The following is a 25462-nucleotide window of genomic DNA, read 5'->3' on the forward strand; positions in this document are numbered from 1 at the left end:
GACCTTGGACAGGATTTTACGGTTTAGGATGAGTGAGGCTGTAGAATCCCACCTATTGTGTCTGTACAGCCACTCATCCATCCATCAGTGTACTCTGAGCATGGCTGAGAGTCTGTGTGAATCTGGGGAGGGCTACTGTATCCTTGCCATCTCTCCTCTTCCTCCACTTGGAGAGTAAAACAGTGAAACATGGGAAATGATTGGCAATGCTCTGAACTGGTCTTCTATACATTAAAATGGAACTGCAGCTCGGATTTCTACCACTTTTACCGGTCCCACGTTTTACTACTAATTTAATTGCCTATCCCTCCGACCCCAAAGCTCTCCAACTTCTCCACCTCCCCCTCCAGCCCCCCTTTCCCTCAAAATCCCCTGTGGTGTTTTCCCTCCCCAATCCATTCCATTCTTCATTTCCCCCTCCAACACCTCCTCATTCCCCCAGCCCCCCGTTCCCCAGCCTTCCCTCCCCCAATCTCTCTTCCCTCCTCCCTCCCATTGCCCCATTCCCTCTTCCTCCCCTCTCCCTTCTTTCCCTTCTCCCTCCTCCCCTTTTCCCTTCCCCTTCCTTCTCCTCCCCTCTCCCCTCCTCCTCCTCTCTCCTCCCCCTCCAGTGCTCTGAGAGCCCTCATCCTCACTGCTCTGTGTCTCAGCCTGGCTGTGCGCACTGTCCCTCCGGGCTTTAATATTGTTTTCTCGGCTGCACCCTGCTCTCTCTGCTCCTGGTGTACGGGCTGGAGGTCGGATCAAGATGGTGATGCCATTCGCGCTGATCGTCTCCGTTCTCTTTCTCATCTGCAAAAGTAAGTACAAAAAACCCCCCCCCATCCATTCTGTTCCGTTTACCATGTATCAGAATCTAACCAGCAGCTTGGAGCGAGGAAACAAGCGGGATGTCTGGAAGGACAGGATTGCTCAGGAAGGAGTGTGGCTGAGAGTGTGTGTGTGTGTGTGTACGACTGAGTGTGTGAATGAGGGGGTGTGCGAGACAGATGTGTGTGTGTGTACGTAAGGGTGTAAGAGTGTGTGTCTATGTCTGAGTGTGCGTGTATGTGTGTGAGAGGGGGTGTATGTCTGAGTGTGTGTGTGAGAGAGAGAGGGCTATGTGTCTGAGTATGTGTGCGCATGAGTGTGTGTGTCTGAGAGAGGACTGTGTATCTGTGTGTATGCCTGTGTGTGAGAAAGAGGGCTATGTGTCTGTGTGTGTGTATGAGTTGGTGAGTGTGTGTGCGTGAGAGAGGTGTGTGTCAGTGTGCACGTGTGAGAGAGGGTGAGTGTGTGTGTGTGCTCAGGGGGCTGCGTGTGTGTGTGAGAGAGAGAGGGTGAGTGTGTGTGTGTTTAGGGGGCTGTGTGTGTGTGTGTGAGGGAGAGAGGGTGAGTGTGTGTGTGTTTAGGGGGGTGTGTGTGTGTGTGTGAGAGGGAGAGAGGGTGAGTGTGTGTGTGTTTAGGGGGCTGTGTGTGTGTGTATGAGGGAGATAGGGTGAGTGTGTGTGTGTGTGTGTGAGAGGGAGAGAGGGTGAGTATGTGTGTGTATGAGGGTGTGTGTAAGGGGGTTGGAGTGTATATGTGTGTGTGTGAGAGAGAGCGAGAGGGTGAGTGTATGTGTGAGAGAGAGGGTGAATGTGTGTGAGGGTGTGTGGTCTTTTGTGTTTAATAACAGAGTTCATTGAGAATGATGTACAATATTTACAGCACGTTTTGCAGTGTAGGAATGGATTAGTGAATGATGCAGAGTTGAGCATGTGTGCTCTTCGATGATGTCCTGCTAGCTTCTATTTCAAAGCAACTGCTTAGTGATTACTCCTAATCCCTATGTTCAGCAAATTAATTGGTACACTGACATTCCCCCCCCCCCTCCAGTTTATTGGAAACACCCCCAGGCTACACATTTAGCATGAGACAATCCTCTTGGGAAGTGTCTTTATAAGTGGGTGCACGTGTTTTGAAGCCCTAGACTTCTTTTCATTTTGCAATACTGGCTTTTTCCTCAGTGCTACTTTCTAGAACAGTCCACACAATCATTCGGGCGTCAGCCAGCGTTTGAGAAATTTTCAAACTCTTCTGAGTGGGAAATTGACACAGAGGAAGTTACTGCACCAAATTGTCACATTCTCGGGAATCTTTCACACCTCCATGCACCTCCTGCGTATGTTAACACTCTAAGGAACCCCTTATATATATGCAGACAGATCTTAGGGAATTCTTGTATTTATTAACATGCTGTCAGGGGCCCACCGCCCTCCACACACATTACTGCACTCTCAGGAACTCTTCACTGCCTCCAATGCTCAGTACAGCCAACTGATGTTCAGAATATTAAACCCCAGATGGACGACATGACTTACCAGGCAGCAGTGATCGCTCGCTCTTCCACGGGCTTCAGAGACTTGAACTGCCTGCAGCCGACACTTCAAAGCACTGGAGAAGTACCACCAGCGGTTCTTTCGCAAGATCCTCCAAATTCAGTGCCAAAGATGTGCAAGAGCAGTGTCCTCTTCCAAGCCAACATGTCCAGGACGAGGCGTTAATCACTCAAAACCACCTCCACTGGCAGCACATGGTGTTCGCATGTCTGACACCAGACTCGAACTTAGGAGGGCAGACGAAACAGGTTAAGACGCCCTCAAGGCAATCCAGAAGAAATCAAACATTTGATTATTATTGTCACATGTATTGGGATACAATGAGAAGTATTGTTTCTTGCGCACTGTGCAGACAAAGCATACGGTGCTGAAGAAGGAGATGAGAGTGTGCAGAATGTAGTGTTACAGTCATAGCTAGGGTGTAGAGAAAGATCAGCTTACGGTGAGGTAGGTCCATTCAAAATGCAACTCTTAGCGCACACATCTCCACCAACTCATGGGAGACCCTGGCCTGTGACCAGGATTCAGGAAGGCAGAATTGGCAGTGGCTGAGGGAGGAGGAAGGAATGGAGATTTTAGGGTTGGGGGTGTGAATGGAGCATTTGGGGAGGGATGGTGGGAAGGAAAAGCCAGCAAAACTTGCGGAAGGACTGGTACTGGCCCAAACTGGAGTTCCATTTTAGGGTATAGAAGACCATTTCAGACCAAAAAAAGTTGTTTCCAAGTTTACTGTTTCTTTTCCCCAAAGGAAAGAGGGGAGATGGAGTGGGGGGATTGAGAGACTTCGCCGGGAATGTGCAGAGGCAAAGTTGTGGCGTGGGAGGGAGAAACTTCCCCAACCCTTCAAGCACCTCCTGCTCCACATGTGGCAGTCGGCGGATTGCACATTGGACTTGCCAGCTATCGCAGAACCCATTGAACTGAAGTAGAAACAAATAATCCTCAATCCCAAGGCACTGCTTAAGGAGACTTTCAGGAACTCCTAGGTATGCAAATACATTCCCAGGAATCTCCTGTTTAGGTGTTGATACATCTCCAGCGATCCAGTGCATAAATTGATACACATTCCAGAAACCCAACACAGTCCCAGGAGCCTCATGTATATATTGACATGATTGTGACAAATAGGCAAAGAGAAATATAACAATATCATCACTGTGAAACTACCCTGGTAGGAAACAAAATACAAAGAATTAAAGGAAAATATAGGATTTCCAAGGAGAAAATGAAGGAAAATAAAAAACTCAGCAAATCAGGCAATATCTGCAGAGAGAAACATAGTTAACATTTCAGATTGATGTGATGATGTTGCATCAGAACTGAGAATAATTTGGAAATGTAATATGTTCTGAGCCATTGTAAGGGAGGAGATTGGGATAAAGAACAAAAGGTGCGTAATAGGTAGAAATCAGCAGGGATCCAATGGCAGAAGGTTTCATGGTGTGAAGCCAAAGGGACAAGTCAGGGAAAAAAGGGTGCCTCTAGAAGAGGTGTGAACGACAGGGTAGCTGTCCAAAAGCTCAGTGAAGAATTTCGGAGAGAAACAAAAGAAAAATCCCACCAGCAAAAGAAAAAAAGAGAAAATGGGTGCAGTGGTTATGATCTTTGAACTCAGTATAAAGTCCAAAGGGCTGTAAAATCCACTTAACCGATGAGATGCTTATCCAAAGTTGAGCTTCATTGGAAAACGATAGCAGATAGAGAGGTCAGAGTGGGAGCAAAGTGGAAAATGACAGGCGACTGAAAGCTAGGGGCCACAATTGTGTTCTGAAAGGAGATGTTCGGCAAATTGGTTATCCAGTCTGCATTTGGTTTTCCCCATGGATTAGTCACTGTCAATGTGGAGAGGAGCCTACATCCTGTGCAGTGAATACAGTACTATACAATAAAGTTTAAAGTTTATTTATCATGCCACAAGTAGGCTTACATTAACACTGCAATGAAGTTAGTGAAAATCCCTTAGTCGCCATACTCCGGAGCCTGTTTGGGTACATTGAGGGAGAATTTAGTACGGCCAATGCACCTAATCAGCACATCTTCTGGACTGCGGGAGGAAACCAGAGAACCTGGAGGAAATCTACGCAGACACAGGAAGAACAGCAAATTACTGCGGATGCTGGAATCTGACACCAAAAGAGGAAATGCTGGAAAATTTCAGCTAGTCTGGCAGCATCTGTAAGGAGAGAAAAGACCTCACGTTTCGAGTCCGGATGACCCTTTGTCAAAGCCATGCAGTCACAGGGAGAACATGCAGACTCCACAGACCCAAGCCAGGTATCGAACCCGGGTCCCTGGCGCTGTGAGGCAGCAGAGCTAACCACTGTGCCAGCACGCTCATTGTTTCACTTGAAACCTTTTGCTATTTAATTACTCCAAACCTCCACTGCATTACAGAGCTCCCCCGTTGTTCTCCTTCACACTCTTCCCCCTTTGCTGAAAATCACTCTTCTAACTTCCCGCAGTTCTGACAGAAGGTAAAAGACCCATTTCTCTCTCTGCAGATCCTGCATGACCTGCTGAATGTTTCCAGCATTTTCTGTCCAACTTTCCAGCCTCCATGATATTTTTCCTTTGCAGGCGAACAGAAGTTTAATCACCCCAGGGTCCTTGGACCCTGTCGTGCACACATGGATTCCCCTTACAGACTGTCCATTGTCAGTGATGCTTTACTTTGAAAATAGACAGCACAAATCATATTTTTGCTCTTGCTGGCCCTTCCCACAAATTATTGTGTGAAAGTCGTATCAGTGCCTCTTCAGCTTGGTATTTCAAAAAACAACCTTACTGAAGACTTTGCCGCAATGTCAACTGCTGCATTACATTGACAGTGACTAATCTTGATAAATGAGTTCCTCCTTTCTCTGCACAGGTATTACTTTCACAGGTATAATGTTGTACAATCCCAGAATTCCCTCCCCACTTTCCTCCTTGGTGCACCTTGGATACGGGGTCAACCGACTCCTTAATTGTATCTTACCAAGTTACCACAAAAGTATGAAACCTCCAATATAAAGACTATCCAAAAGCACTATTAAAGTATAAAAATACTGACTCACAAAAGGTGTAAAGACTTATAGCTTGTTCGAAATGCTGTCCATTCTGAGGTGAGATTATCAGTTGTGCTATCTTAAAACAAATGGACTGTGGATGCTTTTGACAAAGGGTCATCTGGGTTCAAAATGTCAGCTCTTTTCTCTCATTATCGATGCTGCCAGACCTGCTGAGATTATCCAGCATTTTCTCTTTTGGTTTCAATCGCTCTCTCTCGGTGGGTTCCTTTTGATTTGATTTATTATTATCACATGTATTAGTACACAGTGTGAACAGTATCGTTTCTTGTACGCTACACAGACAAAGCATTCCGTTTATAGAGAAGGAAAGGAGGGAGTGCAGAATGTGATGTTACAGCCGTAGCTAGGGTGTCGAGAAAGATCAACTTAATGCAAGGTAGGTTCATTCAAAAGTCTGCAGGAAGAAGCTGTTCTTGAATCAGTTGGTACGCAACCTCAGACTTTTGTATCTTTTTCCTGACGGAAGAAGGTGGAAGAGAGAATGCCCAGGGTGTATGGGATCCTTAATTAATCCAGTGACTCAGGGTAATTTTTTTTCCCCCCAAGATGGTGCTGGAACGAGGCGACTTCTTGCAAGTTGTACCCAGCGTACCTTCTAATTCTATCTTTTATCTTGTTTGAGTTTCTAAAATTTCATTCTAACTCTTTTAAACTCTACATTCTCCACTCTCTCGTTTCCTTCTCAATGAATGGTATGCTTTGTATAGCATGCAAGAAACAATACTTTTCACTGTATACTATTGCATGTGACAGTAATAAATCAAATCAAATCGGAGTAATTCCCTGGGGACAAAAGCAGAAAATGCTGGAAAATCTCAGCAGATCTGACAGCATGTGTGGAGAGAGAGTAGAGCCAATGTTTCAAGCCTGGATGCCCCTTCATCAGAGCTGTTTAAGATTTAAGCATCGGCTGTATTTTTCCTTTATCTCAATGCTCTGGGGATCTGGGTTTGAATCCAACTATGGCATTTTGTGAGTTGGCTCCCTAGGTGGGAGGAATGAGTTTGAAATGTTCAGACTCCTACCTGAGTGATGAAAATTCTCTTTCAAGCTTTTCTTCCTTTAATGCATTTTTTAAAACTTAGGTTTTTGTCTAAGCTTTAAGCGATGTCTGCTAATATCTTTTACCACACTCTGTGCAAATTGTATTTGATGATGTTCCTGTAAAACCATCCAAAACACCATCCCTGGATCTTCTTAGACCATCAACCTTTCAGCTGCATGCCATAACCACTTATGCCATGGAGACTGTGAGAACCTTCCATCTAAAATGAAAAAAATAAATATAGTTTTAATTTGCTTTAATTAAACTTCAACTTAAACCATTAATTGTGGTCCTCAATACAGATTAGAGTCTTTCATTTAAACTCACTTACTTGAGCAGCTCAAGGCATTTAGAGTCCTGTTAGGAATACGAAGGTAGTTTCAGTGGGTTTAATTTAATGTTCCTATGCCAGGAAAGGTAAAATCTATTGTTAGGTTCATGCTGGACAGAGGTGTTTGTATGTGTGGATGTTGGTTTGAATTCAGCTGTGTTTCTATTGTGTTTATAGAGGGTTAGAGTGTGAAGAGTAAATAAAATGCAGTCGTTGCTTAGCAACTGAGGACTGAGGGCCTCTTAAGATAGGAAGGCTTTTTGTTCTCAGTTTAGCTGAATTTATTTGCAATTCGAGACAGGACACTGGGCAATGCACATCTCTTCACTCTGGCAGAAGAACAAATGGACAGGACAAGGGAACTGCAAAGAGGCAGTCATTCCAAAGAACAAGATACAGTCCAGATAAGCAAGGAATTGAGACTTAAAGAATATCTGAAGAGGACTAAAGCCAAGAAAACAGTGACCAAGGTGTTGTCCAGGAGAATTCAAGGGGAAAGATGAACAAAGCATTCTGAGTTAAAGAGACAGCTGCAGCAATCTAAAGTGGGAAAGTTGACAACAGAAGTAAATCAAATGTTTGATGCCAACTTAATAGGATCTGGGAATCGATAGTTAAAACGATTGTGGACAGTTTGTGCCACAGTCAATACAAATAAATCCAAAAGGGGAAGTTGTAAAACCTGATCCTGGATTGGTTGGTAAAAGTGGATTGGAAGCTTTGAGTAAAAGAGTAATTTGGAAAACTTGAACTGGATTTCAGAATGTAAACTGCTGATTTAGAAATCCCACTATGTAGAAGAAGGCCATTCAGCCCATTGAGTCTGCACTGACTACAATCCTACCCAGGCCTACTCCTGTAACTCCACATATTTATCCCACTAATATCTTTAACCTATCCATCCCAGGACATTAGGGGGCAATTACATGGCTAATCTTTGAACTGCACATCTTTGGACTGTGGGAGAAAATCAGGGCACCTGGGGGAAAACCCATGCAGACATGGGGAAAATGTACGAATTTCACACAAACAGTGACCCAAGCTGGGAATTGAACCCAGTTCCCTAGAGCTGCGAGGCAGCAGTGCTAACCACTGTGCCACCGTGTCATCCATTTCCTAATGGAAAGCATTATTGTGAAACAATATTGTAAAGTCTATCTTTTGGGAGTGGAGTTTGGAAATTCTCGTGACATTGATCTGGAGGGATTCTGAAGAGAAATTCACATTCACTTGAGGTTCAGAGTGGCGAGTGTATTTGATGACGGCTATTGTGTGTGATTCAGGGGACTTGTGTTATTGAAACAGTAGTAGCTTAAAATGTGCTTTGGAATCTGTATTAATCTTAAAATCTGTGTGTAATTGTTAAGATAAGGAGTGTCGTAACATAATCCAAACGTTTCATGTTTAATGAATGTTTTCAAGTCATCCTTGACTCTGTTCCTCCACATTGCAGAAAAAAGTAAAAGTTACGGTCTTTGGAGCCTGGATTCCATCCTGGGATCTTCCTGTCCAATTATGATATCAACTGGGACCGTAACAGTCCAACTAAGCAGTGGTTTTAGCAAAGAGATATTGTTGCACAAAATATAATGTCCTGGGATTAAAGGTTGCTATTCTGGGAATTGTTTGAAGTTTGCCATATGGCATGTTAGCAATTGGGCCTAATGCTGGCTAATGTAGAGGGTGGAACCACGTTTTTAGAATACTGCTGTCATTGTGAAGGCCCCTCTCTTTTACATCAATATCTCATTTTTTCTAAATTCCTCTCACTCGTTTCCTCAATTCCTGAGGCATTTGCTAACGTGCAGCAAGTTATTAGGTAAGTTAATAGAACGTTATTGTTTATTGTGAGGAGAATTGATTACGAAACCAGAGAGATAATGCTTCAGTTGTGCAGGGTATTGTTGAGACCACATCTGGAGAATTGTGAACAGTATTTGTATCCTTATTTAAGAAAAGATATAAATGTATTTGAAACCGTTCGAAGGTTTACTAAGCTAATGCCATGTTCACCTTATTCGTATTGTTTCTTGCACACTATAAAGACAAAGCATACCGTTCACAGAGAAGGAAAGGAAGGAGTGCAGAATGTAATATTACAGTAATATCTAGAGAAAGATCAACTTAATGCAAGGTAGGTTCATCCAAAAGTCTGACAGCAGCAGGGAAGAAACTGTTCTTGAGTCAGTTGGTACGTGACCTCAGACTTTTGTATCTTTCTTCCTGATGGAAGAAGGTGGAAGAGAGAACATCCAGGGTTTGTGGGCTCCTTAATTATGCTGGTTGCTTTGCCAAGTTAGCAGGAAGTGAAGACAGAGTCAAAGGATGGGAGGCTAGTTTGCGTGATGGATTGGGCTACATTCACAACTTTTTGTAGTTTCTTGCGGTCTTGGGCAGAGCAAGAGCCATACCAAGCTATGATACAACCAGAAAGAATGCTTTCTATGGTGCATATGTAAAAGTTGGTGAGAGTCATAGCTGACATGCCAAATTTCCTTAGTCTTCTGAGAAAGTAGAGGCATTGGTGGGCTTGCTTAACTATAGTGTCAGCATGGGGAGACCAGGACAGGTTGTTGGTGATCTGGACACCTAAAAGCTTGAAGCTCTCAACCCTATCTACTTCATCCCCATTGATGTAGACAGGGGCACGTTCTCTCCTAAGCTTCCTGAATTCGATGATAAACTCCATCGTTTTGTTGACATTGAAGGAGAGATTATTGTTGCCGCACCAGTTTACCAGATTCTCCATCTCATCCCTGTACTCTGCTTTGTCATTGTTTGAGATCCAACCCACTATGGTGGTGTCGTCAACAAATTTGAAAATCGAATTGGAAGGGAATTTGCTCGCATGGTCATAGGTGTATAAGGAGTGTAGTAGGGGGCTGAAAACACAGCCTTGAGGGGCACCAGTGTTGCCTATCTTTACTGATTGTGGTTTGTGAATCAGGAAGTTCAGGATCCAGTCACAGAGGGAGGTGCCGAGGCTGAGACCATGGAATTCGAGATGAGTTTCATAGGAATAATAGTGTTGAAGGCTGAGCTGTCGTCAATAAAGAGGAGTCTGACATAGGTGTCCTTGCTATCTAGGTGTTCCAGGTTTGAATGCAGGGTCAGGGAAATGGCATCTGCTGTGGACCTGTTGCAGCATAAGGCAAACTGTGGTGGATCCAGATAGTCTGGTCGGCTGGAATTGATGCATGCCATGACTAACCTTGTGAAGCACTTCATAATGATGGATGTCAGAGCCACCGGCTGATAGTCATTAAAGCATGCTGCTTGGTTTTTCTTGGGTACTGGGATGATAGTCATCTTCTTGAAGCAGATAGGGACCTCAACTTGTTGTAAAGAGAGGTTGAAGATGTCTGTGAATACCTCTGCTAGCTTATCCACGCAGGATCTGAGTGCACGTCTGGGTATCCCATCCGGGCCAGTTGCTTTCCATGGGTTGACCTTCAGGAAAGCTGCTCTGACATCTGCAATGGTGACCACAGATACAGGTTCATCCAGGGCTTCCAGGGTGGGGGGGCATGCTCTCACTGACCTCTTGCTCAAAATGGGCATAGAATGCAAGAAGCTCATCGGAGAAGGGTGGAGCCAGCGATTTTACGTGCCATAATCTTGTAGTAGGTTATGTTTTGCAGACCCTGCCATTGTTGTCAGGGGTCAGTGTGGCCAACGTGGGACTCTAGCTTGGTCCGGTCCTGTCTTTTGGCATCTTTGATGGATCTCTTTAGATTGTGTCTGGCTTTCTTGTATAAGACTTGAATGCCTCAGACCTGGATTTCAGTAAGCAGTGGATATCCCTGTTCACCCATGGTTTCCAGTTGGGGAACACACAGACTTGCTTCTTTGGCACACAGTCTTCCACACACTTACTGATGAAATCAGTTACTGTAGCGGCGTACTCATTCAGGCTGTTCGCAGAGTTTTTAAATACTGACCAGTCCACTTACTCCAGGCAGCTTATGGGGAGGTGGTGGCCTAGTGATATTATTGCTGGACTGTTAATCCAGAAACTCAGCTAATGTTCTGGGGACCCGGGTTTGAATCCTACGCACAGCAGGTGCTGAAATTTGAAATCCATAAAAAAAAATCTGGAATTAAGAACCTACTGATGACCATGAAGCCATTGTCATAAAAATCCATCTGGTTCACTAATGTCCTTTTGGGGAGGAAATCTGCCATCCTTACCTGATCTGGCCTACATGTGACTCCAGACTCACAGCAATGTGGTTGACCCTCAACTACCCTGGGGCAGCTGGGCTAGCCAGTGATGCCCACATCCTATGAATGAATCATTTAAAAAAATGTAGCTCTTTGACTAATTCTGTCCAAATATTTCCTTATGTCAAACTTTATTTTATAACGCTCCTGTGAAGCTTTTTTTACTCCTTTAAAAGTGCTATGTAAACGCAAGTTGCTATTGTTAATGAACTGAGCCATCAGGGGAATTATGTTCCTTTGAGATATGTAATTACACTTGACAAACATTGAAAGATTCACCAGAATGAAACTTGACACAAACCGTATAAATCAATTAGTTAACTCATATTAACCTAGACCGCTTTTAAAAAGGATTAATGCCTCTGTCAAAATGAAAAAAAGAAAAATTCATTCCATGCATATTTAAACCTTTATTTTCACAAAACATTATTTGGAGAAATAATTTTAGAAATTGATATTTTTGACTTTAATTCTGCGCAGATCCTGGAGAAATTGTGTAGCCTCCTCCTCCTAGCACAGAATTTCATCCAAAAGTCTATATTGTGAGCAGCAACTCATACCATCTATGCTCATTTCTTTCAGGGTAAACATTTGTTTCCATGTGTTGTGATCTTGTGGTCTGAGTGTGTGGCTTAGTAATACTGTCACTGCCGGATTAGATCAAATGCCAGGTAACCCAGAATTGTCAATTTAGCTGTCTGATATCTGACCCAAGAGTAACCAGAATTGACTTTTGCAGAAATTGTATTTTCAGTGCTCTGCTTGCTGTGGTCGAGTAGAGCTTTATGGAAGAGACGAACTGCTGCTTCATGGAAATAAAATCAAATCAAAAGCTAGTACATCCACACACGTGGAGGGCAGTAGTTCAAGAAAGTGGCTCATCACCACCTTCTCAATAGTGACTTGGGATGGTTAATAAATGCTGGCCTTACCTACGATCGTCACATCCCATGAATGAATAAAAAGAAAGCATTTGTCTAATCATTTGGCTTTGAGCCAAAGTAGCCCCTGGTGTGTCAAAGCCCATATTCTTGTGAAATGAATACCGATCGTATATTTGATTGGCACGGTAATATAAATGCCTGGCATTATGGGTAGCATGGTGGCACAGTGGTTAACACTGCTGCCTCTCAGTGCCAGGGTCACGGGTCCAATTCTCGGTTTGGGTCTCTGTCTGTGTGGAGTTTGCACATTCTCCCCATGTCTGCACGGGTTTCCTCTGCGTGCTCCAGTTTCCTCCCACAGTCCAAAGATGTGCAGATTAGGTTGGTTGGCCATGCTAAATTGACACTTAGTATGAGGGAGATGAGTGGGTAAAACACTTGGGGTTATGGGGATAGGGCTTGGGTGGGTTTGTTGTCAGTGCAGGCTCAATGGGCCGAATGGCCTCCTCCTGCACTGTAGGGATTCTATTCTATTCTATTCGGCTAAGCTGATTAGAGAACCACGTTTTCTGCCGACCCACAGTGTGTTTTGCAGTGGTGGAGGCAGTCGCTATGGGTCAGCGGCGAGAACATCTATCCTGCTGCTGGTCAATGGCGGGCTGCCTCCACTGCCGCAGGAGTACATAAAATCGTGCACACTGAGTCTTCTGGTCTTGCTGCTGTCAATGGGATTCCCCATTGATTCCACCCCCTTCCACCAGGAAACCCACAGTGGGGGTTCACCGTCAGCAGGACTGGAAGCTCCCGCTGGCTTGAACGAGCAGCGAATTCCAGCCCATGAGCGACATAGCATGCACAGGCTGAATTTTGCTTTGATTTTGATTTGATTTGATTTATTATTGTCGTATGTATCAACATATAGTGAAAAGTATTGTTTCTTGCGCGCTATACAGACAAAACATACTGTTCATAAAGAAGGAAATGAGAGAGCGCAGAATGTAGTATTACAGTCTTTTTCCTGAAGAAAGAAGCTGTAAGAGAGAATGTCCAGGGTGCTTGGGATCCTTAATTATGCTGGCTGTTTTGCAGAGGCAGTGGGAAGGGTAGACAGAGTCAATGGATGGGAGGTTGGTTTGCATGATGGATTGGGTTACATTCACGACTTTTTGTAGTTTCTTGCGGTCTTAGTCAGAGCAGGAGCCATATCAAGCTGTGATACAAGAAGAAAGAATGCTTTCTATGGTGCACCTATAAAAGTTGGTGATTTCCTTAGTCTTCTGGGAAAGTAGAGGCGTTGGTGAGCTTTCTTAACTATAGCGTAGGCACGGGAGGTCCAGGACAGGCTGTTGGTGATACGGACACCAAAAAACTAGAAGCTCTTGACCCTTTCTACTTCATCCCCATTGATATTGATAGAGGCATGTTCTCTACTACACTTCCTGAAGTCAATGACATTCCTAAATTCCCTTGACATGTAAAGTATATTTATTCGTCACAAGTAGGCTTACATTAATACTGCAGAGAAGTTACTGTGAAAGCCCCCGAGACACCACACTCTGGCATCTATTTGGGTATGATGTGGGTATGCCGGCGTTGGACTGGCGTAAACACAGTAAAAAGTCTGACAACACCAGGTTTTAGTCCAACCGATTTATTTGATAATAGACTCACGAGCTTTCGGGTTAGTCCCTTCGTCAGGTGAATGGAGAGTTCTGGCCTCAGACAGAGCATATAAAGGCTTTATATGCTCTGTCTGAGGCCAGGACTCTCCATTCACCTGACGAAGGGACTAACCCGAAAGCTCGTGAGTCTATTATCAAATAAATCGGTTGGACTAAAACCTGGTGTTGTCAGACTTTTTAATCTATTTGGGTATACAGAGGGACAATTTAACATGGCCAATTCACGTAACCAGTGCGTCTTTCAGAGTTTGGAAAGAAACCGGAGCGCCCGGAGGAAACCCACGCAAACACAAGGAGAATGCGCAGACTCCACACAGACAGTGACCCAAGCCGGGATTCGGACCCGGGTCCCTGGCGATGTGAGGCAGCTGTGCTAACCACTGTGCCACTGTGCGGCCTGTGTCTGAAGAGCAGGAGGCTCAGGTTGCTGTATGCATTGTTTGCAGACATCCACTTTCTGGATCTGCCGGCCACTCGTTACCAGGGGCTGTCAAAGTCAACAATACCCTCAACAGTTTTATCTCTAGATCATTTCAGGATGCTGTCTGAAACATTCAGGATCATCCGGGTAGTGCTTGATGGCTTGCTTAACCGGCCTGCAATTAGGTCAGATGTGATTGCGACATTGCCAGTCTGAGCGGACAGTTTACAGCTTGGCCTGATTTCCCAGGGTGCAGTGCACCACCGACTGCACACACATGACAACCAGGGAAATCCAGAAAAGTTGGGAGTTATTTGTCAGCCGTGAGGGTTTCCACTCCATCGCTATGCAGCTGGTGTACAGCCACAAAGAGAGATGTTTGAAACAATGCACCACATTCCTGAGGGGCTGCCACGATGCGTCTGAGCAGCAGTAGCCCGAGATCGCAGAGGTATATCAAGCTGCAAGGAGGAGATCTACGGGTGACTGTTGGGGGACAGGGGAAACCCTTTTCAAACCTGGCTGATGATACAATCAGAAATGCAAACAAATCTGGTTCCTGTGTTTTCCTTAAACACAGTAAGAAGTCTCACAATACCAGGCTAAAGTTTAACAGGTTTATTTGGTAGTAAATGCCACTAGCTTTCGGAGCGCTGCTCCTTCGTCAGGTGAGTAGCCCACAAGCACGGGCACAAGTAGCATCTGATTGGTTCTAAAATTTCGGGGGTTTCATTGAAGAGCATCCTCCAGACAGTTGCTGCTGCTGCCGAACATGGAAAGCTTTGTGATTTTCCAGCAGGCTTTTTGAATAAAATATTCAGAACCACCAAGCTGTCCATGTTGAGAGGCGACAATGCAGCAACTAAGGAAACTGACATGATGCTGATTGACCAGCTTTAAAAGGTTATAGAGCTCTCTGGCTGATGGTTCCAATTTTTTTTAAAACCGGTCTGTCAGGTCTGCAACTCTGGCTGCTCAGGCTGGGGGACAGCAAGAAACACTGTGCCTGTGTCCCCAAACCCCTGAGCTCCAGTGTTTGGCACTGTTTGCATCTTCTCCTTTCCCAGGCCATACTCACAACTTTTGAACCCAAAAATGGTGTCAGCTGAGCCACAGGGAAATGCATTCTTAAGGAGATAATATACAATAAAACTCAATTATTTGAATCACTGTTTAAGGCTCAGCCTTTTTTCTAATTCTAGTTTGAACAATTTTTTTTTATCCATATAATGGTGAAGCTTACAGAAACTAATAGCTAAGTTACACATGCATGAGAACGGCCTCATCTGGGGCCTTGGGTTCATGTCACACTCCATGTAACCCCCACCATTTGCCCTGGGCTTGAAAATCCTACTAACTGTCCTGGCTTGAGACAATTCCCACCTCTTTAACCTGTGCTTATCCCTCTCTCCCCTCGCACTGTCTATACCTATAAAGACTTGGTTACCTAAAAAGACCCGCATTCCAAACATTATCTTGCAATTGTGTCTTTATCTCTATATGCCATGTTTATGGAACCTACCTCTCCACTCACCTGATGAAAGAGCAATGCTCCAAGCGGCTCATGATTCCGAAAAACCCTGTTGGGATTTAACTGGATGATGTGAGACTTCTTACAGGTTCAGCTTGATGAGTCCATGCCCAACCCAGTCCACACATCACTGCACATGCTTTCAGTATGACTTTTTAAAGAGCTTTAATCCCAATCTGTTTCTCCAGTGTACAGAGGAGAGGTGTCTTTATTAGTTGGCAGAGGATAATAAGAACATAAGAAATAGGAGCAGGAGTAGGCCATCTGGTCCTTCGAGCCTGCCCCGCCATTCAATAAGATCATGGCTGATCTGTCGTGGCTCAGTTCCACATTCCCACCCTCTCCCCATAACCCTTAATCCCCTCTCTTATCAAAAACCCATCAACCCGCGTCTTAAAAATATTTAGCGAGGTAGCCTCCACCACTTTAACGGGCAGAGAATTCCAGAGATTCACCACCCTTTGAGTGAAGAAATTCTTCCTCAACTCCGTTCTAAACCGCCCCCCCTTTATCTTGAGGCTGTGTCCCCTAGTCCTACTGTCCTTTCTGAGCGGGAAGAGTCTCTCCACCTCTATCCTATCCATCCCATTCATCATCTTATACGTCTCAATGAGATCTCCCCTCATTCTTCTAAACTCTAACGCATACAAGCCTAGTTTATTGAGCCTCTCCTCATAGCTCAACCCCCTCAACTCCGGCATCAGCCTAGTAAACCTCCTCTGCACTCCCTCCAAGGCCAAAATATCCTTGCGTAAGTACGGCGCCCAAAACTGCACACAGTACTCCAGCTGCGGCCTCACCAGTGCCCTGTACAGTTGCAGCAAGACCTCCCTACTTTTATATTCAATCCCCCTCGCTATGAAGGCCAGCATCCCATTCGCCTTCCTGACCACCTGCTGCACCTGCAGGCTGGGTTTTTGCGACTCATGCACAAGGACACCGAGGTCCCTCTGCAACGTCGCCTGCTGCAGTTTTTCTCCACGTAAGTAATAATCCTTCCTACAAGGACTGTGTTCCAACTGTGATTCTGTTGCACTTTACGAGGGTTGCAGCATGAATATAAATTAATTAGCAGTGGTTGTTTAGCAACTGGGGTCTTGTTAGGGGAAAGAAAAGTGTTTGTTCATGGTTTAGCTGAATTTGTGGGCAGTTGAAGAACACCAGGGAGTGAACATCTCTCAACTCTGCCAGGAGAAAAGACTGGACAGAGCAGAAGCTGAAAGGAGGCAGTCTTTCCAAAGAACCAGTTACTGTTCAGATAACCAGGGAATTGTGACAAAAAGAGAATATCTTAAGAAGGCTGGAGTTAAGAAAACACTAGAGTTAAGAGAATGGAGATATTGTGTTGAGATTCATTTCTGCATTTAGATGAACCACCAAAACAGGCAGAGAGCCTAGCAAACTCCATCCAAGTGAACTTTGTCAATACACCCCCCACCCCCTCAGCAGTCCATTTCAGTGCTAGATTGGACAATACTCATATTCTTCCAAGTCCACAACCTGAAAGTGGCAATGCAAATGGCTAAGGTAGTCAAGAAGGCATACAGAATGCTTGCCTTCATTGGTTGGGGCATTGAGTATGAAAATTGGCAGGTCATGCTGCAGCTGTACGGAACCTTAGTTAGGCCTCTTTTGGAATATTGTGTACAATTCTGGTCGCCACACTACCAGAAGGATGTGGATGCTTCGGAAAGGGTACAAAAGAGGTTTACCTTGTCTGGAAGGTACTGGCTATGAGGAGAAGATGGATAAATCCAATGTGTTCTCACTGGAATGACTGAGGTTGTGGGGCGACCTGATAGATGTTTACAAGATTATGAATGGCATGGGCAGAGTAGATAGTTAGGTGCTCTTTCCCAGGGTAGAAAAGTCAAGTACTCGGGGACATAAGTTTAAAGAACATGGGGGAAAGTTTAAAGGAGATGTTCACGGCAAATTTTTTTTACACAGTGAGTTGTGAATGTCTGGAGCGCACTGCCCGTGAAGGTGATGGGGAGCAGGTACAATAGTGGCATTTAAGGAGCATCTCGATGAATACATGAATAGGATGGGAATGGAAGGATGCTGACTCTACAAGTGCATACAGTTTTAGTTAAGGCAGGCATGGAGGGCTGAAGGGCCTGTTCCTGGACTGGACTGTTCTTTGTTTTTTGTTCTGATTCGGGTAGGAGAACACCAAAAACCGAAATACACAGCCTCTGAATTAATGGTAATTCCAAAAATCTACTCCAAATTGAAGACGGGCCCCCCAGAAGAATAGTTTGTCCTATTCGGCACAGTGAAATTGTGTGTTCTGCTTATCTTTACACAAAGCGAAAAGAAACTTTTGCTCTATCTTCCTGAATGCAACATGGTTGGAAGAATAGGCAGTGCCATGAGTCAGTGCACTTGCTGTTGCCTGTGACGTCTGAAAAGATAATGGTTGTTGATCTCTGCAAAGATTTTGCATGCAGCAAGTTTGAGGGCCTTTAACTTGGCCAGCAGTGTGCAGAGCCCCATAGCATACTGGCAGTCTCACTGAGATTAGCCGTAATAATTAGTGTGAAAAATAGAATGCTTGTACCTCAAGGGTCTTATTGAGCATTCCTGGGAGTGAGCAAACTGTGTGGGAAAGTTAGGGTGCCTTCTGAGATTGTGGTTACCCTGTGGCAGCTGTATCAAGAATGAAAATATTGAAACTGGAAGAGCTTACGGGCAGCACACTAGCACAATCATTAGCACTGCTGCCTCACAGCTCCAGGGACCCAGGTTCGATTCTAGCCTTGTGTGACTGTGTGGGGTTTGCACATTCTGTGTGCCTGTGTGGGTGTCCTCTGGATGTTTTGGTTTCCACCCACTGTCCAAAGGTGTGCTGGTTAGGTGGATTGTGCCTGCTAACTTGCCCCTTAGTATTCCACGATGTGTAGATTAGATGGGTTAGTGGGGTAAATGTGTGGGGTTACAGGTATAGAATTGAGGAGAGGGCCTGGGTAAAATATTTTTATTAGAGAGTTGGTGCAGACTCAATTGGCTAAATGGCGTCCTTCTGCACTGTGGGGAATCTATGATTCTAATCTTGAAATCCTGCACCCTAATCAACATTTAAAAAAGAACAACTAAACAATAAACCTTGTTAAAGTGTAATCAGAAGTTAATTTTTCCTTACCCTTACAGGTGCCCTACCACCGAATGCGGAAGAGAGGCTCGCTAACTATCTTTTACATGCAGACCGGTACAATAAACTCATCAGACCGGCGAAGAACAGCAGTGAGATAGTGACCATTGCAATAAAGGTGTCCCTGTCACAACTAATAAGTGTGGTGAGTACATACTGCTTTAACAGAATTATGTAAGAATGTACTGCAAAATCTAACATTGATCAAGCAGATTGCTGTGATGTTCGCTGAAGCAAACCCATACTCATGTACCAATTGCACTAATTGCTTCAGTGAAAATGGTATATTTGTCTTTATTGCAAGGAGTGTAATATATGAGAGTAAGAAAACCTTACTGCAGTTACATTCTGCTTTGGTGAAACCACAGCTTCAATACCGTGTATACTTTTACTCACCTTACCAAATACTTACTTTACGTGTCTACAATACGATTGATTCCTGGGAATGACAGGGTTATCCTTACAGGAGAGGATAAGTGGAATAGGCATCTGTATTCTCTGGAGTTTTGAAAAAATTGCAAAGTGATCTCATTTTTAGCCAAAATGTAGAAAACTCAGCAAGAACAGTTCTACATTTTGTTTTTGGGAATGAAGCTGAGCAGGTTGAAGGAGTATTGGGGAGAGTGTTTTAGTAGCAGTGATTATAATGAAGTTAAATTTAGAGCGGTTATGAGACAGGATAAGGATAGACCAAGAGTAGGGGCAGGAATTTTTACCACCAGGATCGTCCAATCCCGTCGACAGTCAATGGATTTTTGGCTGGGCCACCAAATCTCTAACTGCAGGTCCCACTGTGATGGGGCCAGAAAATCACAGCCTGGGAGTTCTTACTTGTACAAAGATCAGTTTAATCAAGCGGCGATGTGATTTGGCAAAAATAGGCTGGAAACAGCCACTTGAATGTAAATTAGTGCAAGTTGGGTCCAATATTGGCCCACCGATAGGAAGTAGACTGTTATGGTCAAAGATATTTATATGACTGGAAGGCTATTTCCAGTAGCGTTCTACAGGGCTCAGTACTGGCTCCCTTACTTTCATGGGATATATAAATGTTTTACACTTAATTGTAGGAGGAATAATAATTAAGAGGTTTGCAGGTAACATAAAACTTGGCCACCTGTTTGATAGTGATGAAGAAAGCTGTGGACTTTAGGAAGCCATCAATGAACTGGTGGGAAAATGGTAAATGGAATTTAATCCAGCGAAGTGCAAGGTGATACATTTGTAGAGGACAAACAAAGCAAGGGAGTATGCAGTGGTATGTAGTATTTTACATACTATATTATAGTTTTCTCAAAATAGTATTCTCAAAATTGTAGAGGAACAGAGGGACCTTGTAGTACATGTCCACAGTTTGTTGAAGGTAGCTGACAGGTAGAAAAGATGGTTAAGAAGGCATTAGACAAGCTTTCCTTTATTTACCCAAGTCCTAGAGAATGCAAGCAGAGAGTTTATAGAAATACTAGCTTGACTGCAGCTCAAATACTGTATGCAGCTCTGGTCATCACATCACAAGTTATTAGAAGATTTAAGAAAATGTTGTTTAGCATGAGGAATCTCGAGCAAAGATTGGATAGACTGAACTTGATTTGTTTACACTAGAGGAGGCTGAGGAACCATTTAATTGAGGTGGGTAAAATCATTAAGGACTTGTAGTTCCAGTAAAATAATTAGACATGACCTGACTTTCATGAACCTATGCTGTGTCTTTCCAGTGGGACAGTTTATATTCACATGTCTCGCTATTTCTTCCTTGATGATAGATTAAAACATTTTCTCTACTATTGAAGTTAAGCTAACCAGTCAATAGTTATCTGCCTTTTGTCTACCTCCTTCTTTAAACAGGGCGTCACATTTGGTGTTTTCCAATCTGTGGGAACCACCCCAGAGTCCAGCAAAATTTGGTAAATTATCATTAGTGCATTTGCTATTTCCTCTGCCATTTCTTTTAGCACACTGTGATGCATTCCATCAAAGCTAGGAGACTTGTCTACTATTAGCCCCGTTAGCTTGCCCAACACTACCTCTTTAGTGATAATGATCGTTCCTAGGTCCTCACCTGCCATAGCCTTCTTGTCATCAATTTTTGGCATATTATTTGTGTCTTCCACTGTGAAGACCGACACAAAACACTTGCTCAATGCCTTAGCCACTTCTTCATTTACCTACTCATCCTCTGAAGGACCAATCTTTACCTTAGCTACTCTTTTGCGTTTTATATACACATCACCTCTTCCTTGAGATTTTTCTTTTCATGGCCGTCAGGTAAAATAAATAACAGCCCAGCCCCTGACAAATGTGCAGTGACCTCTCTGTAGGTGCAAGGCAGTTAGTAACATTTCCACTTTGCTCATTACCATTACAGTCCACACAAGTTGTCAGTCTCTGACTTCACTGAGATTCAAACTGCGCTATAGTTTGAATATAGCGCAGTTTGGAAACAATATGCTGATTCTGCACATTGCTGTTTATGCCTTTGTTCACTCAACAGAGAGAGGAATGTTTTACATAATCTGTTTGTTCACACATTTGTTCCTAATGTTGTCTTGAGCAAAGTGACTTCAACGTATGTGCAGCATAGAACAAGGCAGTAAGTCTGTCAATCAACTTTTAACATGGGTGGTGAAATAGGATACTATGTAGGAAAGGACAGGTGACGTGGAGAGCAGACTCTGCATTTCAACTTGTGCCTTCCCAGCCACTGTCTCTTTCTCTCTCTCTCCCTTTTATACACACTATCAATCTCCTGCACAGTGAATGAGGAAAGAAGTGAAGGTGGGGGGAGCCACAGCCTGCTGAGGAATTGCTGACAGTTCTACAATTTGGGGTAGCATGGTGGCACAGTGGTTAGCACTGCTGCCTCACAGCACCAGGGACCCGTGTTCGATTCCTGCCTGTGTGGAGTTTGCACATTCTCCATTTGTCTGCGTGGGTTTCCTCCAGGTGCTCCGGTTTCCCCCACAGTTCAAAGATGTGTGGGTCAAGGTAATTGGCCATGCTAAATTGCCAGTTAGTGTCAGGGGGACTAGCAGGATAAATATGTGGGACAACAGGGTTAGGCCTGGGATTGTGGTCGGTGTGGATTTGATGGGCCGAATGGACTCTTTCTGCACTGTAGGCATTGTAGGGAGTCAATTTGAAAGTTACACCGACCAAGTGATAGATTGAAAGTACGGCTGGCAGTCAGATAAGGAGCTCTCTAACTCAGGACAGTAATTACCCATCTAGTACCAGCAAAGGATCTGGTTTCGATGAGTGGGTTTCAATCAGGTGGGGACTAGCTGGTGACTAGGAGTTGGTAGATGGTGGGTGATGGTCAGTCAGACCTGGTTGGGGATGAAGGTTAGATAGATTGGAAAGAATGGGTGGGCACGAGAGTGGGATGTGTTGTTGGTGCTTCTACAATTTCGCTTGCTGGGCTGGACTTTCTCCTCCTGGTCCACAAGCAGCACCGTAGAGACACTTCCCTCTTCCACCCAATACTTCGCGTCTGCCTTCATTGTTTGGTGATGTTTAAACGGGGGCATGAGTCCTCAGAATCATAGAATCCTCACATATAGTAGGATGCCATTCAGCCCATCGAGTCTGTACGGACCACAAATCCCACCCAGGCCCTATTCCCATAATCCCACACATATACCCTGCTAATCTCCCTGACATTAGGGTCAATTTACTATGGCCAATCAACTTAATCTGCATATCTTTGGACTGTGGGAGGAAACCAGAGCAACCGGAGGAAACCCACACAAACACAGGGAGAATGTGCGAACTCCACACAGACAGTGACCCAAGGCCGGAATTGAACCTGGGCCCCTGGCTCTGTGAAGCAGCAGTGCTAACCACTGTGCCACCTTCTTAAAATATTTTAATAGCGAGGCCTCTTCCTCAGTGCAGAGTGACCGTCCTCTGACCCGTGGGCAGATTTAGGTCAGATTACCATATTTTTAACTTTAACTATCTACCCAAGGAGGGTTAAAATGACTGCCCTTGATGCCTCTGTCTATGAATGATGACCAGGTCTGCTTTATTGTCATATATTTGCATCACCATGCCAACTTTGCTCCATCTTTTGCCCCAGTCTCTCTGTCAGTTGGATACCATGTTCAACTGATCTCTTCATCCCTGCCATCACTTACTCTGACAATCGATCTTCCTCTCATTGTGCTTTAGTGGGTGATATCCCAGTTCTATATTGTTCACGGCTCTTTACTTGTAATCTAGGTGATTCCTTCTCCGTCACTTAGACACAGGGCAGTATATTACAGCCTTGTTCATCTTGAAACCATAAAATCCTGCACCTTTCCATTGTCCGTCCCTTGCCTGCTCCGATTCTCGTGGTGGCCAGGGTGGTAAAATTTAGCCTACAGAGTCATTAACACTGAGGTGAAAGGTGGTTCCAGTTCATGCCAGCTTGTGAACTGGTGATTTAGTACCCCTCAACCATGCAAGATATTGGCCTCATAAGCTAAATACTCCAGAACAAAATTGTAATTTTTTGACAGAGTGGCTCTGCTGTGTGTAAATGAGATTGGGGAATATATGTCAAATCAGAGAGAAATTAGACATTCAAGAAAGAAACAAAATTAGGAATAAGGATTTTCACTTTAGATGCAATCAGTGAGCCCTGCGCAATATGTATCCAAAACTGTGCACATGTTGAAGCCACAGATAAGAAGCTAGGTTGGAAGCTGTGTGTTTATACTGAAGTGGGGCAGAATCCTGATTTTCGTGTCTGTAGCCAGAGCTTCTGATCTCCTTCTGCATATAGTCTGCAATACCAGCATAAATAATAGTACCACCAGATAGGACAGTGTTGGGTATAGGTCCTTCCTGATATATATCTTGCCCTTTCTTTTGGAGGTGAAAGTGGTTTCATTCGTACCACAGGATTCCACACCTGAGAAAGATGGTTGGAAAAGGGCCTCTGAATTGCCGGTGATGATTTGCCGCCCAAGAGGCTGTTCGCTCATAGCCCTTTCCCAATGAGGAGGAGGAACCAGCAGTGGCTATCCATGGAGGAGCTTCCTCCTGATGTCACTGACAATTTTTCTCTCAACTGTGGGGAGGAAAGAGGAGCCATTTCCTGTCAAAATCTTCAGGAATTAGTCTGTCAGATCACAACCAGCCAAATGTAGCTTCAGAAAGGGCAGGCACAGTGGATGGGCATCGTGTAGGTGACACTATCACCCAATTCCATCAGGAATGGTTCGACCAGAGACACACATAGATGGCACAATCTGATAGGGCAGTATGGTGGCACTGCTGCTTCACAGCACAGCCAGGGTTTGATTCCTGGCTTTGGTCACTGCCAGTGCAGAGTCTGCATGTTCACCCCATGCTTGCGCGAGTTTCCTCCAGGTTCTCCGGTTTCCTTCCACAGTCTGAAAGATATGCCAATTAGGCACATTGACCATGCTAAATTCTTACCTGAACAGGCGCTGGAGTGTGGCAGCTAGGGAATTTTCACCGTAACTTCATTGCAGTGTTAACGTGAGCCTACATGTGATACTAAAAAGTAAGCTTAAACTGAATGGCAACAGTCTAGGCTGAGATACTGAAGGTTTCAAATATGATCCGTGTCATTTTTTTTCCCTCTGTTGGTGCTCAGGGGGTTTCTTTGAGCCAACTCGAGAAAGTATGATGTGACTATTTGTCTCTGTGACCCAGCTGGTGACAATTCCCGGCTCAATGAGGTACCCCAGAGTCAGGCTACTTCTTCTGCTCTGGGCTTCGTCACCAATGTAACTATCTTTGGACAGAATTTTACAGGCACGTCTGCCTGAGGTTCATACGATTGCACCCAAGGCCAACAAAGAATGCTGTTCTCCGAGCCTCGCCTGCCCCTGGATTCGGGGATGGGTGTGTCGGTAAACTTGCCACCTTTCTGTTCCTCACACCCTGGTGGCTTATACAGCCAATAGTGGAATGAAAAGACAAGATGAGCTTGGTTTATTTGTTATCTATTTATTATTAGCATCACAGTTAGGCTTACGTTAACACTGCAATGAAGTTACTGTGAAAATCCCCTGGTCGCCACGCTCCGGCACTTGTTTGGGTATACTGAGGCAGAATTTAGAATAAAAGCAAATTATGCTGGAATCTGAAACCAGAAGAGAAAACGCTGAAAAATCTCAGCAATTCTAGCAGCATCTATAAAGAGAGAAAAGAGCTGACGTTTCGAGTTCAGATGATCTTTGACAAAGGGTTATGTGGACTTGAAACATCAGCTCTTTTCTCTCCTTACGGATGCTGCCAGACCTGCTGAGATTTTCCAGCATTTTCTCTTTTGGTTTCAGAATTTAACATGGCCAATGCCCCTAACCAGCACGTCTTTAGGACTGAGATTCAAACTGCGGGGAATTGAACAAACTGAGGGGAATTATCTTGAGTAAAACCAGTCTTCCACATACCAGTTCCATTGCCAATAACTGGTGCTGTAACATCATCATTCCCCATGGCTATAGTTCACCATAGTGTAAGCATGGCCTCACTCTCAGCCCTCGAGGTTTAACCTCCTCCTAATTTTAGCACATACTTCAACTGAGCAAAGTTTGCATTAAATTCCTATGATAATTGATTCGCCCTGGGGGGGTGTGATGAGCCTTTTGGACAGGGCCTGCCTTGAGCGTGATGCTTTTAAACTGAATGCAAATGATCACAGAAACACTCTTGATGCTGAGCACAATTTTGTGCTAAAATTTCCACAATTTATTGCTTGGTTATGCTGAGATTAGCAAATTGCAGCAAAAGCAACAGTGA

At 44.4% G+C, this 25462-nt stretch overlaps 1 protein-coding gene across 1 annotated transcript in view; it reads left to right on the top strand.

The window, feature by feature from the left end:
- Positions 1–665: 665 nt before the first annotated feature.
- Positions 666–25462, top strand: part of LOC145342901 (neuronal acetylcholine receptor subunit beta-4-like) — a 46180-nt gene continuing 21383 nt past the window's right edge. The window contains exons 1-2 of the mRNA XM_080188479.1: positions 666–800; positions 18703–18848. Of these exons, the coding sequence (XP_080044605.1) occupies positions 749–800; positions 18703–18848 (198 nt within the window). The 5' untranslated portion in view covers positions 666–748. The remainder of the gene's footprint in view (positions 801–18702; positions 18849–25462) is intronic.

Source organism: Carcharhinus amblyrhynchos, chromosome 5 (genome assembly GCF_965287045.1).
Source record: "Carcharhinus amblyrhynchos chromosome 5, sCarAmb.v2.hapA, whole genome shotgun sequence".
NCBI classification, from domain to species: Eukaryota; Metazoa; Chordata; class Chondrichthyes; order Carcharhiniformes; family Carcharhinidae; genus Carcharhinus; species Carcharhinus amblyrhynchos.